General features: G+C 41.3%; 3 protein-coding genes across 5 annotated transcripts; all 3 read right to left on the bottom strand.

The window, feature by feature from the left end:
- Window positions 1-57: 57 nt before the first annotated feature.
- On the bottom strand, window positions 58-8,874 carry heatr3 (HEAT repeat containing 3). The gene is made up of 15 exons (XM_020473765.2): window positions 8,588-8,874; window positions 7,295-7,467; window positions 6,866-6,953; window positions 6,246-6,349; window positions 5,927-6,036; window positions 5,676-5,816; window positions 3,860-4,155; window positions 3,420-3,510; window positions 3,040-3,194; window positions 2,758-2,840; window positions 1,942-2,078; window positions 1,702-1,790; window positions 1,401-1,544; window positions 1,043-1,219; window positions 58-925 (listed from the first exon to the last, which is right to left on the bottom strand). The coding sequence occupies exons 1-15, from the start codon at window positions 8,729-8,731 to the stop codon at window positions 812-814; spliced, it is 2,046 nt and encodes a 681-aa protein (XP_020329354.2). The 5' UTR covers window positions 8,732-8,874; the 3' UTR covers window positions 58-811.
- A 304-nt stretch (window positions 8,875-9,178) lies between these two features.
- LOC109881648 (nuclear envelope phosphatase-regulatory subunit 1) lies at window positions 9,179-11,954 on the bottom strand. Of its 3 annotated transcripts, none has more exons than XM_031814455.1 (6): window positions 11,805-11,954; window positions 11,078-11,149; window positions 10,812-10,885; window positions 10,560-10,669; window positions 9,790-9,844; window positions 9,179-9,624 (listed from the first exon to the last, which is right to left on the bottom strand). In XM_031814455.1, exons 1-6 carry the CDS (start codon window positions 11,839-11,841, stop codon window positions 9,583-9,585), a joined length of 390 nt encoding a protein of 129 aa, XP_031670315.1. In that variant the 5' UTR covers window positions 11,842-11,954; the 3' UTR covers window positions 9,179-9,582. The 3 variants fall into 3 exon arrangements, with proteins under 3 accessions (XP_031670315.1, XP_031670321.1, XP_031670329.1); XM_031814461.1 differs by having other exon boundaries at window positions 11,817-11,954; XM_031814469.1 differs by lacking the exon at window positions 11,805-11,954 and adding an exon at window positions 11,613-11,736.
- A 101-nt stretch (window positions 11,955-12,055) lies between these two features.
- Window positions 12,056-13,553, bottom strand: LOC109881655 (arylamine N-acetyltransferase, pineal gland isozyme NAT-10). Its single transcript, XM_031814445.1, has 2 exons — window positions 13,421-13,553; window positions 12,056-13,148 (listed from the first exon to the last, which is right to left on the bottom strand). The coding sequence occupies exon 2, from the start codon at window positions 13,140-13,142 to the stop codon at window positions 12,270-12,272; it is 873 nt and encodes a 290-aa protein (XP_031670305.1). The 5' UTR covers window positions 13,143-13,148; window positions 13,421-13,553; the 3' UTR covers window positions 12,056-12,269.
- Window positions 13,554-14,484: the final 931 nt, after the last annotated feature.

The following is a 14,484-nucleotide window of genomic DNA, read 5'->3' as shown; positions in this document are numbered from 1 at the left end:
AAGGTAATCAATGTACTTTCAGCAACCCAAATCATGTTAAATAAATCACCGTGTAAATGGATGGTGTGTTCTGCTTTATTCATGACATCTCACATGATCAGTAGACACTGGGGGGTAAACAGATGGCCTTGTCATACAATGGCAAATGCCTGCAGGCAGTAGAGCCATAGCAAACCAAAGGTCAGGAAACACTGGGCCTGTCCATCTCATTTTCCATGACAGCACAACATGACAGAGTCATTAAATGGGGTCAGATAGCGGATTTTTGGGCGAGAAGCACATGAATACTACAACTGGTCATTCCTAACGTGGAGGGCTACAGTATGAGTGTGTGACGTGAGAGTTGGTTGATAAAGATGTGTAAAATAAACCATAAAATGTTCTGTCAATATCTTTAAAATACAGCACATTGAAATGTACTTTTATACATAAAGTAAAACAATGCGTCACTATGTACTGCAACAGTAATTCAAAATAGCGCACGTTTTAAAAATGTTGTACACATAATTATGTAAACACTCACCTACCAAGGAAAATAGTTAAGCATTTCAGTCAGAACATTAAAACAAAAAGATACCCAACATGAAAATCTGTTATATAGATGTTAAAGGGATAGTTCACTCAAAAACAATGATTTTGGAATGAACTGTCCCTTTAATGAGGGTCTATTAGGCAATTCCCCTCAACCCCATTCCCCCTGTTCTGTCCCAAGGCTCTATGGGCAACTCTGGGTCCATTGTACTGTAAATTATGAGTCATTCCATCTTATGTCAGCCAGTCAGTCAGATGGTGTCGTAGTGTCAGGCCGCTGTCATTTTTTTACCACAGTCTCCAGGTAGCCAATAAACCTTCTTAGGTTGACTTTGATGTTGTCCAGCACACACAGCTGCTCAGGGCTGTACTTTCCCTTCCCCTCTTTACGAATCTGTAGACAGAGGACATATAATAGAGGACAGGAAACAGCAATTAAACAGATGACAACAGTGTGTTGCATAAAGAATGCATATAAACTGTTCCTAGTGATGGGCTGCAGCTCTATTACCTTAGCCTTGAAGACAGGTTGAAGTGCCTTCAGAGCAGACAGTAAGTTGATGTTTTCAGCTGCTCTCTCTGCCTCGTCTCCATCCGCAAAAACATCAAACAGAGCATCCAGGGCCTCTCCACAAACCACAAGGTTGGCATCCTTTGTAGCAACTTGGAGTAAGGCACTGCCAATCATCTATAAAAATATATTGCAGTGTTTTTACATCATGGTCACAAAGCCAAGATGGGTTAATAAAACATTTTAAAAAAGAAAGAAAAGAGGAACAAAAATAGTTAATTCAGAAGAAACCATAATCTAAAATACATTTCATAACAAATACATTTCATACGAATCAAAAACTAGGGATGAAATTTACCTGCAGAGTTTCAGCTGTCCTCTTCTCTTTAGCCAGTGTGCTTCCTGTGATGCCTAGGATGGCCAGAGCGTTCACTCTCACACTGACCACGTCACAGCAGGTCGCCGCCTCGCTCAGGCTCATCAGCTGCTGGGGGGTCATACACTGGCAACACACACACACAGACGCAAACAATGAGTCATCCAAGAGACACATTGGGATAGTGCTATGGTATTGTATAAACTAACAGATAGGTGACAGTAAGGCTTGGTAAAATGTACTTCAGAGGGAAACTCTCCTCTGCTTGAGTCAGCTGTCTTACCTGTGGGATTTTCATATAGGCTATGATCTGTAAGAGGGATCGCATGGCACTGGTAACTGCCTCAAGGAATTCCTCCTCCTTAGGGATGTCTGAGTAAGCAAATTAACCAAAAATAAATTATGAAAGAGACAATTACTCTCCTTTTTGTTAAGGTCATTGTTGTAAAAGTGAATCAACCTATCTAGGAAATTTAGGATTTAATACAAATAATGAAGAGATGGTACGACATGTAGATCTAACCTGGAGCACTGAAGACCAGCGTGGACAGGTGTTGTGCGACAGCCTGAAGAGCGGCTGCTCCCCCTAGGGACTCAGCGTCCATAGTAGACAGCATGTTGTGAAGGCACGTCAGGGCCCTGTACTGCACCCGATGCATCCTGGGGGGGAAATTGATTTTAGTCAACTCCTAAAGGCAGGTAGTGATGTGGTAAACAAAGTGTACACCCAGTAATGCCATTATATTATATTTTTGCCTTTACCTCCCTTATCTCACCTCATTTGCTCACATTGTATATAGACTTATTTTTCTATTGTATGTTTGTTTTACTCCATGTGTAACTCTGTATTGTTGTATGTGTCGAAGTGCTTTGCTTTATCTTGGTCAGGTCGCAGTTGTAAATGAGAACTTGTTCTCAACTGGCCTACCTGGTTAAATAAAGGTGTTCTCAACTGGCCTACCTGGTTAAATAAAGGTGTTCTCAACTGGCCTACCTGGTTAAATAAAGGTGTTCTCAACTGGCCTACCTGGTTAAATAAAGGTGTTCTCAACTGGCCTACCTGGTTAAATAAAGGTGTTCTCAACTGGCCTACCTGGTTAAATAAAGGTGTTCTCAACTGGCCTACCTGGTTAAATAAAGGTGAGAAAAAAAATAAAAATGAAGCCAGAAAAATGGAGTACCTCAATCAAATTAGTGTACACTAATGCATATCGGTTCAGGGTTACTAGTATCATGACAAACCTCTCAAATGATCTTGTGATCTACTATATCACAGAATATCTAGTGTCTCATTCATTAAGGGCAAAGAAAATGACACCATGCTTGACTAGATAATTACTTTTTCATCAACATTTTCCAGGTGGGATTATGACGACATACGTCCATCGCCTCGCTGCTGGGGAACTGAGTCTTCTTGAGAACCTTGAACATATAGAGACATGGATGGTTATCACCTTCATACAGTGTAGTGGCTATAGACAGTAGGAACACACATTAGCCTTGTACCATGACATTACTTATTTTATATTTTGCATGTGAAAACAGAGGGAACATCAAAAAAGACAAACATGAGATGTGAAGTGAAACAATTATGCTAGGTGAGGAAAGAAATCCCCCACACCTTCTCTGGGATGTTGTGGTTGATCAGGGCCCCGTGGACCTCAGCAGACAGACACAGTGGGGACAGGAGGCTGGTGTTCCCTTCAGAGAGGCCGTCAGGACACATCTCACTCTCGTCGCTGCTCGACGCCTCCTCCCACTCATCGTCTGACGGGTCTACAAAAAAAACACACCATGAGCCACAACTGCCGAAGTACACCTCAAAAGCAACAAAAGCTCATTTTAAATCCTAAATATGCATTTGAGCATCAGACAACGGTAAAAATGCTGTCCTCTCATCTATGAATATGCACCAGACAGCTGTGTCAAACAGTAATGAATACAAAGCTCCCCAGGTCAGTACTGCTCTGCTGCCCAAACACTGCTGCCCACAGCACTCACCATCAGAGCAGCACATGTTGACGATGATCTCCAAGGACGTCTGCTGGGCTGTCAGCAAGGCCGTCGCCTCCCTCAGCTCCTCCTTGCCCCTCTGGAGAAAGAAAAGCAGACTATTGGCACTGCAGCAGGGACACAGCCACCTCTTACGTCCCTGAGTAAACCCTGCTGTGTGTCCCTCTCTTCCTGTCTGCTGAACAAAGCGGTATCTCCCTGAAGAGAGAGCCACTACAACTCTGAATACCAACTGCAATACTCTGTGCTACTTTATCAATATTCAGCTGTTTCACAGCATTCAACAGTGAGGAGTCAGGTACGTACTCTGAATATTAAAAACTGAAAATGCAATACTCTTTACTCAACCCTGTCACTTTGGATCTCTGTAACCATAACTCAGAAACAAACCTATCAAACCCTTTTGAGTGAAAAAGGACAGGACTTACAGGCAGGAGGTCAGAGAAGTCTTTATCTATCTTGGTTGCCTTTCCATTTGTCCTCGGTTCAACCCCCTCCTCCTCATCCATCTCCTCTACAGCCATATTCCCTGCAGCTGCCTGGTGGTCCTCCATGTTCCCTGCCTCTGAGGCAGTGGCACTGCGGGCCACCTCAGCCTGGCGGAGCTGGGGTATCAGCGTGCCAGCATCCAGCTCCAAGCACTGGGACAGGGTGGCCATCAGGGCGTTGAGGGTCTGGGCCTGGCGGGCCGTGGGCAGGCTGCTCTTCAGGTTCCACACTGACCCTGTCAATGGACAGAGCACAAAGCACACAATGAGCACTGGAATCAGACTAGTTATTTAGTTAGGCTATTAACAAACCTCTTCCAAACTAGAGGTTGACCGATTAATCAGAATGGCCGATTAATTAGGGCCGATATCAAGTTTTCATAACAATCGCTAATCTGCATTTTTGGACAGCGATTATGATCGATTACATTGCACTCCAAGAGGAGACTGCGTGGCAGGCTTGACTACCTGTTATGCGAGTGCAGCAAGGAGCCAAGGTAAGGTGCTAGCTAGCATTAAACTTATCTTATAAAAAAACAATCAATCTTAACATAATCACTAGTTAGCTACACATGGTTGATGATATTACTAGTTATTCTAGCTTGTCCTGTGGTGCATATAATCGATGCGGTGTTAATTTATCATTGAACCACAGCCTACTTCGCCAAACGGGTCATTTAACAAGCGCATTCGTGAAAAAAGCACTGTCGTTGCACCAATGTGTATCTAACCATAAACATCAATGCCTTTGTTAAAATCAATACACAAGTATATATTTTTTAAACATGCATATTTAGTTAATATTGCCTGCTAACATGAATTTCTTTTAACTAGGGAAATTGTGTCACTTCTCTTGCGTTCTGTGCAAGCAGAGTCAGGAGATATGCAGCAGTTTGGGCTGCCTGGCTCGTTGGGAACTGTGTGAAGACCATTTCTTCTTAACAAAGACCGTAATTAATTTGCCAGTATTATACATAATTATGACATAAATTTAATTTAATTTTACTAGGCAAGTAAGTTAAGAACAAATTCTTATTTTCAATGACGGCCTAGGAACAGTGGGTTAACTGCCTGTTCAGGGGCAGAACGACAGATTTGTACCTTGTCAGCTCGGGGATTTGAACTTGCAACCTTTCGGTTACTAGTCCAACACTCTAACCACTAGGCTACGCTGCCGTATTTCGCCGCCGCCGAAATACAAACGGTATAGAGAGAAATAGTCCTATAATAACTATAACCTAAAACATCTTACCTGGGAATATTGAAGACTCATGTTAAAAAGGAACCACCAGCTTTTATATGTTCTGAGCAAGGAACTTAAACGTTAGCTTTTTTACATGGCACATTTACTTTCTTCTCCAACACTTTGTTTTTGCATAATTTAAACCAAATTGAACATGTTTCATTATTTATTTGAGACTAAATTGATTTTATTGATATTTTATTGTATTATATTAAATTAAAATAAGTGTTCATTCAGTATTGTTGTAATTGTCATTATTACAAATACATAAATATAATAAAAATATAATTTAAAAAAATAAAAACGTTTTTATTTTAAAATCGGCTGATTAATCGGTATTGGCTTTTTTTGGGCTTCCAATAATCAGTATCGGCGTTGAAAAATAATAATCGGCCGACCTCTATTCCAAACCCTGACTCTAGTCAGAGAATGAATGCAGAGTGAATGACCGGTTGACATTGTGAGGTAAAAAAATCTGTAAATAATGTGACAACAAATATGTTGTAGCCATACCTGCAGCCAGTGTTCTGAGCAGTGTGTGAGCCATGTCCGCCTGTGAGGATAGCAGCACACTCTCTAGAGTCCCTAATACAGCATTGTTCATACTACACAGCAACTCTGCGTTGTCCTCAGTCACTGTGTGCAAACAGTGGGCTAAAGACAGAGGGAGCAGGGACTTACTACAAAATACATAATCAAGTCAAATATTTAAATTGTGAAAATGCTCATTAAAGTTGTGTGAAAATTGGTTTGATGAGACTAACCTGCAGACAAAGCCAGCTTGATGTTGTGAGTGTGTCGCTCCAGACACTGTAGGATAACATCCAGAATGCCTGCTTTGTTGAACATAGAGAGTGCCTGGCTACTGCTCTCACTGACAGACAGGGTGATGATACAACAGGAGAGTATGGTGTGAAAGAACCATAGAAACATTGGCAAGCTAACAGAATTGAATTGAGTTTTGGGTTTGTGGAAGGCTTCTCGATGCATGTCCAGATCACAAGGTGGAACTATGAAAGTAGGTTGACCGACCAGCTGCCATTTGTGTTACTACTACTGTGACATTTACTGCTTTTTTCTTACCAGAGATTCCACAGCAAGTTAACTGCTTCATTGGCTACATCTTCCACTGTGTTTTTCTGCCCTTTTAACGAGAGGGCATCATTGGTCTCAAACCCAGCACAGCACTGTGGAGAAACAGTACTGGGGTTCAGACACTATGAAAACACCAGACCTGGGTTCAAATACATGAGTATCCAATATACTTTTTTCAGTGAGTATTTTCAAATTCACAGCCCAGAACAAGTACCTTTATTTGAGTATTTTCAAATACTTATTTCAAATACTGTTTCCAAGTGCATTTCCAAATACATAAAAATATTCAAATACGTGTCTTTTCAAATAAAATATAGGCCTATCCATCTTAATACTTACTTTGAATGTATGTAAAAGTAATTGAGATATTTGAAGTAGTATTTGAACCCAGGTCTGGAAAACATACAGCCCTATAAAATAGCTATGCATTGATGCAACTAACCATCAAGGAATGGAGGTATGTAGGTGCTTCACTTTTCACACATGCACACCATGAAACATGTTGTTCAAAATGTGAAAAAACAACCTTTGCGCCACAGGGCCACACCCATAAATACATCAACTTTAAGGTGTCAATCATGGGAATGATTAATGAGGCACGGCCTCACCTCTCGAAGCAGAGCAGTCAGAGGAGTCATGACGTCCTGTTTCACCATGTCCTCACACACCTCATGACCCCCACAGGCACTCAGGTTCCTGATGTGAGAAGAACACATCACTCAGTCGTTGAACGATAATTATCACATCAGTGCTAACAGTTAATTAAGGGTGTGGTATTTCAAGAGGACTCTCTCAGTGTCTGTTTAGCAAGCCAAAGAATCCTTCACTAACCAACTTCTGTCGTACAGCACATAATGGCTTCAACATCCATCTACATTCACATCTAACATTTACCACACTCTCTGAACAATCTAGCAATATCTGATAGGCTTGATTCTCAGTCCAGACTCCACACCATCCCTCTCACATCTCAAAGTGGTTCTGTTAAGTGGCTAGTACTGGGTAGAGAACCTCCCTGTGGGAGGCTGAGGGCTCACCTGAGTGCCCCTGTGGCAGTCTCCCTGACGGCCAGGCTGCGGTCCAGCAGTAAGGGCCCGAGACGTCTCACCGCATCCCGCTGGAGGAAGCCTGGGATGGTCTGGCTCTGCTGCACGAGGCGTGATATGCTGGCACAAGCAAACTCACGCACATCTGCACTGGGACTCTGCAACTAAACACATACAGTATAAACAGGGGTTATTTGGATATTCACTTTTTCATACCATCTCTGTGTTCTTTTACCTTCCAGTTGTTTTTGTGGGAAACACTGTTAAGTGGCACTGCACTAGATTTTACAACATACTGAACAAAAATATAAAATGCAACAAGTTTACTGAGTTACAGTTCATATAAGAAAATCAGTCAACTGAAATAAATTCATTAGACCCGGCCTAATCTATGGATTTCACATGACTGGGCAGGGGAGCAGCCATGGGTTGGCCTGGGAAAATGAGTTTTTCTCCACAAAAGGGCTTTATTAGAGACAGAAATACTCCTCAGTTTCATCTGCTGTCCGAGTGGCTGGTCTCAGACGATCCCGCAGGTTTAGAAGCTGGATGTGGAGGTCCTGGGCTGGTGTGGTTTCAGGTCGTCTGCGGTTGAGGCCAGTTTAATGTTCTGCCAAATTCTCTAAAAACGATGTTGGATGCAGCTTACGGTAGAGAAATTAACATTCAATGCTCTGGCAACAGTTCTGATGGACATTCCTGCAGTCAGCATGCCCCTTGCACGCTTCCTCAAAACTTGATATATCTGTGGCATTGTGCTGTGACAAAACTGCACATTTTAGAGTGACCTTTTATTGTCCCCAGCACAAGGTGCACCTGTTTAATGATCATGCTGTTTAATCTTCTTGATATGCCACACTTGTGGATGGATTATGAGTTATTTTGGCAAAGGAGAAATGCTCACTAACATGGGTTTAAACAATTTGAGAAATACACTTTTTGTGCATATGCAAAACTTCTGGGATCTTTTGTATCAGCTCATGAAACATGGGACAAACACTTTACATGTTGTGTTTATATTTTTGTTCAGTAGAGTTCTGTGAAATCTTAATGCATTTTTTTTGGGGGGGGGGGGGGGGCACATTTGAGCATGATTATAAAAATGTAATAACACGTGTTTGCCTGGTTTTTTTTGGCATTTGCGGGAAGGTCCTTAGGAAGACATTTAATTTGTAATTTGGAAATATTGACATGCTTATGAAAAGCAGCGAGCTTTTCTAAAATAGAGTGCAACATCCATTAGACCGAAATAAAAGTACTGTGGTCAGATCTTGGTGCTCTTACTTTCTCCAGTAACTCCCCAGCTGGAGAGTCGACTCCATCACAGACTTCATCGTGGTCCTCTTCCACTTCCTTTACAGCAGTTACAGACAGTCCCTCTGCGTTGAACTGTGGACGTCTAAATTTGTTAGTCTTACTTTTACCCATAGTTTATTTCGATCAATATCGCTTCTCACTTAATCTATTATATAGTAGGCTGTCACACTCTCACGTTTCGCATAATTTTAAGGCATGTGGAACATCCGTGGAGATTCGTCGGGGTGCCGTAAAATGGTCCTTACTCTCGCAATGCAGAAGGGGTGTCGTATTTATGTCGCAAAAACGAGACCAGGGCCCCGTTTTTCCGCTTCATAGATTAATAATTCTACTCCCTTCTTTGAAATAACTATCGGTCTAACATGGCTGGAAAACCACAAAAGAATTTTCAGTGAATAGTGTTCACAATGCTTAAACGTATGAATACAATAAAAACTGTAAAGACCAAATCACACATTGAGATTTACTTTCAAACAAGTTGTATAGACATTCACAATCTGGAGCAAAAGCATAGCCGTCTACAGGTTGCAACCATATACTACAGTAAATCACAGAAAACATCTTCACACAAGTATTTATTAGGTATATAACAATTAGTTTAAAAATAGAAAGATCTCTAAAACAAAATGCATGTCATCATTAGAAATGAACATCTGAACTCATGGCGAATGAGTTATGTCAAAGGGGGTGTGAGCCCAGAAGCAGCTTTAAGGGCGACCGTAACACTGACTGAGATGCTGTTAAAAAGGCAGTTGATGTCCTCTCCCCTCACAATCCTTCATTAATACATAATGGAGCACATCAACATAAACACCCCTCAGTATTTCCCCAATCTCCTTCCTTCTTACGTTGTTTCAGATCCTCCAAACAGGATTCTGGTCCTTGTGTCAGTCTGTCGTTTAGTGGCAATCAACATAGTCATTAAGAACCTTTTATTTCCCACCCCCCCCAAGAGTTTGTGGTTATTGGATGTGTGGCCGTGGTTTGAGAATTAGTTTCCCCGTCTGTAAAAGGGACAAAAACATCAAAGTCAATACAATGCATAGATGTACAGGCAATAATTTAAAATCATACTTTTAAATTATGTAAGGGATGGCCAAAAATGTGACAGCTGGATTGAATTGATTATGAATTAAGTTAACCTCAAAGAAGATGATTATGCAACTTACATCATCGCAGGACATGTTGTATTCAGCTAAAACTGTCCGACAGCGAGCTGCAATACTTGAAGAGAGTGAGTTAAGGGAGAATTGTCCTATTACTGAAGTAAACCTCCATTTTTAAAAAATAAATGTAAATAGAATGTTATAGAAGGGTCCAGACACTTTTCTTGTGATTTGGCTTGTTTTTGAGAAAAACCAACCACAATAGCGATTTCTCATTGCTTGTTGTGCAGTATCAGGGCAGACATGAACAAAATATATTTTTGGAAACAAACACACTCTCAGTATAGCGATGTATAGGATTATTAAGGACACCAGGTCCAAAGCTGTCATTTACCATCCAAACAGTATCACTACTTCCTTAATGGATTATTTTCAGTACAATGATGTAGGTCTTTAGATGTTGTACACATGAAATTGTGTAATTTCAAACTTTATCCCCAACGTTACAATCCATTTTGGTCAAGTAGCGCTGTTTCCCCCACGCAGCTTTGCAGGCCGAGAGAGTACACAGACATAGCCCGCACAGCATTACTGGTAGAAGAAACATCTTGAGTTGCACAAAATGGAATATAACGTTGCAGCTCAAGTTTGGAATGACACAATTGCATGTGTACAATATCTAAAGACCTGCATCACTATACTGAAAATTCTCCTTTAATTTAAGGAAGTAGTGACACTGTTTGGATTGTAAATGACAGCTTTTGACCTGGTGGCCTTCTTCATAGTCCCACTGAGTAATTTAAGTGTGGAACTTTAAACAAGAGGAAGGATACATTGATGGTGCAACGACTCGTTTGTGTATTCCAGCAAAGAACAGAGCGATCAAAGTGATGCAGCTGATGGTGAAGAACGGATGGTTCCACAACGATGAGAAGAAAGACACCTGAGAAAGACAGCCAGAGGTACAGAGAGATTAGACAGGCAAACACACGCAACCAAACTAAAATCACAAACACACTGATCTGTGTGAAAGGTATCCTACTTTGTCACATACACAATCAAGCTGACATCACAAACACACTGACCTTCTGTGTGTCAGGGTCTATCAACCAGTTCCAGGCTCCAGTCGCCGTACAAACTGAGACCACTATTAGAATCACTGAAACAAATGTGAGATATTGATGTATATCCCCTGAAAACAAGTGGCAAAATAATGTAGGCCTGAATCCTTTACAATAAAATTCAAAATACTCAGGCTGGGAGGCCATTTACTCTTGAAATGTTTATGGTTTGACAGTAGCAATGTAGTCATTGATTATGGTTAGACAGAGTTGGAACAACAAATACTTACTTCGCCACCTCCCGGTTGCAGGTTGCAAACAAGAGACGTATTCTGTCAATCTTCTCTCAAAAGCTTTCAGGTCTGCAAAAACAAGCAGTTTTTGATGTTCTTGATCAAAACCACACAGAAGGAACATACAATATGCTTTTTTGTGCTGTGCTTGATTGGTTTGGAACCGATGGGAGTAATCTAAAAGTAAATAAACGACTGAATTATGTTTAGTTTGAACAGGCAAAACAAGCCTATAGTTAACGACCTTCTGAGATATCCAGGTTATGAATAGAATCAATCAAATGGTCTAATCAAATGGTCTAAAGTATACGTTTGCATTGGTTAACAGTTCTGGTGAGCGTGCAGCGGTGGTCTTCTGGGGCTAACAACTACCGGTATGCTAACTATTTACAGCATAGCTAGCTAGCCGGCTAATTAGTGTAGCTAACAAGCCTTTGTGTGGATTTTTTTGTACAAGTTCATGTCGAACCCCCGAGTAGGGAAATCAGCAAAAATGTAATTAGCTTGAGTTGGGAATTTTGGACGAATTTACCCATTAATGTCCTTTAAGAGAAAAGGTTAGCCTATCTAGCTAGCTAGGTCACCGCGGCTGGCTAATCAAGCTAACAAGCGACTCAAGTGAATTGCAAAGGCACGTTTGTCACCGTGTGTTTTACTTCAAAGTGAAACTTCACTTATAATAACATGCATCATGATTTGTGAGAAAAAAATGGAATTTGCTTGCCATGTTGACTACCTTCGGCCTGTTCCAAGGAATTCATTGCTCTTCTCTCCGGCTGGTGGACGTGCTAGCTAGTTCTCCTGGGCAATTGGGAACAGGCGAAAACCTTAACGTGGATTGGACGATTTCAGAAAATGTACGGTGATTGGTTTAAACAAGTAACTGTTACGGCGCAACCCCTAGCACCTACTCATCCACTCTTCAGATATGATCTAAAAGTAGGTCGCAGAGACCAAATAACCATTGAATATATATTTGTTTAAAATAATGTTTATTGAGTGTTCAACCGCACAATCAGCTCTGGTGAAATTAAGTTTTAATATTGAGAGAAAATACGAAATGTGTTTTGTATATGTCACTGATCTCGTTGTGAGGAATCTTTGGTCAATGAAGCAGCACCTAGATTTGCCAAAGGCTACATTACAATTACATCACATTAAATATTACATGTTACAGGCAATCAAGTTCTTAAATAGTGTAGCCAGCTTTGTTGTTTATGGGAACCAACTTGTTTGCCAACAACACATTAAACATTTCCTTCAGCACTTTATCCACATCATCATCAGATATGTCTTTCATATCCAAAACATCAAAACCATCCTGGTTGTTGTAGGTGACCTCACTGAAGGTCCAGCCAATTAGAGCTCTGAATCCTGTAGCCGTCTGCAGTGAGCAGATGGACTTGTTGGTGAATAGAGACTTTGGATCTGTCTGAAGGCAGTGGGAAGTCTCTAGGAAATGATCAAACCCACGGGGAACCAGGGTGAAGCCGTAGATCTTCTTGGTTGGGCTCTTGTCTACCAGAGGCGAGTTGGTAAAGGCCTCATTGAGAACCAGAGGCTTTCGACCAGTCTTCTCCAAGGTCCACAGGTCTCCATCTTGTATGAGACGGAAGACACCAGGGGATTGTGGCTGGTCCTTCCCGGAGACGAGCTCAAGAGGGTGCCATATTTGGGAGGATACCCCAAAGCTCACGTCTGCAATGTAAGCAGTCCCATCAATGACCACCTTGTTGATGAGGTGAGAGTCTGTTGGCCCAAACTGGTTTATGGTGTTGTTGTAGACTCTTGAACCCAGTGTTACTGGATTATAACCCATCTCTTTTAGTACCCAAGCAAAGAGGAGGTTATTCTCACAACACCAACCCCCCCGATTGCTCCTCACAATCTTATTGAAAATCAACTCATGGTCCATAGTGATCTTCTCACCACAGTGAATGCTGAGGTTTTCAAATGGTATTGACATCACATGGTGTTTGTGGACTTGGTTCAGTGTTTCAAGGTCTGGTTTAGAAAATGGTCCGTGGAACCCGATCCTCTTGAAGTACTCTTCCAGATTCATTTTGTCCTTAGAGTTAACAAAACAAAGACACTGCATGAGGATCTGCTTTTGCAGGATTTACGACTACATATACAGAAACTGACATCCGCTAATGTCTCATTCACAATTTGTTTTTCACATAGAGCAAGATCCTCTTTGCAATTGAAACACCACCATATAGGCATTAGCCTTGAATTGAAAGATACAATATTAAAGAATAGACAATAACTTGTGATACACAAGGATACTACATGGAGGCACGGGCAGCTATATTTCATTTCCATTTGATGATTACTTACTTTCAAAGGCAGTGAAAAAGTAGCTTCTCAAAGTATTGCTTGCTGATCAGAGTTCTTCAGGGCAAGTAGGGCAAAGCAGTTGAACATTAAAAGAGATAAGAATGGCTCTTGCATGACACAAAAACAGAGCACCCTAGACTTTGCTCATGTACTGGAAAGCAAAACTAAAGTTCAAGAGTGAGCCTTGCATAAGGGACCTCACTTGTAAAACACTGGAGCCTTGTGATGTGTATGGGAAGTGTTGTACATTTCAGAAATAATAACATTTTTATTTCACCTTTATTTAACCAGGTAGGCCAGTTGAGAACAAGTTCTCATTTACAACTGCGACCTGGCCAAGATAAAGCAAAGCAGTGCCACACAAACAACAACAGAGTTACACATGGAATAAACAAACATACAGTCAATAACACATTAGAAAAGTCTACATACAGTGTGTGCAAATTAGGTAAGATTAGTGAGGTAAGGCAATAAATAGGCCATAGTAGCGAAATAATTACAATTGAGCAATTAAACACTGGAGTGATAGATGTGCAGAAGATGAATGTGCAAGTAGAGATACTGGGGTACAAAGGAGCAAAAAAATAAATATAACAATATGGGGATGTGGTATTTGGGTGGGCTATTTACAGATGGGCTATGTACTGGTGCAATGATCTGTAAACTGCTCTGACAGCTGATGCTTAAAGTTAGTAAGGGAGATATGAGTCTCCAGCTTCAGTGATTTTTGCAATTCGTTCAAGTCATTGGCAGCAGAGAACTGGAAGGAAAGGTGGCCAAAGTAGGAGTTGGCTTTGGGAGTGACCAGTGAAATTTACCTGCTGGATGCGTGCTATGTGTGGGTGCTGCTATGGTGACCAGGGAGCTGAGATAAGGCGGGCTTTACCAAGTTAAGACTTATAGATGACCCGGAGCCATTGGGTTTGGCGAAGAATATAAAGCGAGGGCCAGCCAACGAGAGTATACAGGTCGCAGTGGTGGGTAGTATGCTGCATCCAATTTCCATTGTGAATAAGAATTTGTTCTTAACTGACTTGCCTAGTTAAATAAAGGTCAAATAAAAC

The sequence above is a fragment of the Oncorhynchus kisutch genome, linkage group LG3 (genome assembly GCF_002021735.2).
Source record: "Oncorhynchus kisutch isolate 150728-3 linkage group LG3, Okis_V2, whole genome shotgun sequence".
NCBI classification, from domain to species: Eukaryota; Metazoa; Chordata; class Actinopteri; order Salmoniformes; family Salmonidae; genus Oncorhynchus; species Oncorhynchus kisutch.
This window is presented reverse-complemented; position numbering and strand designations above follow the sequence as displayed.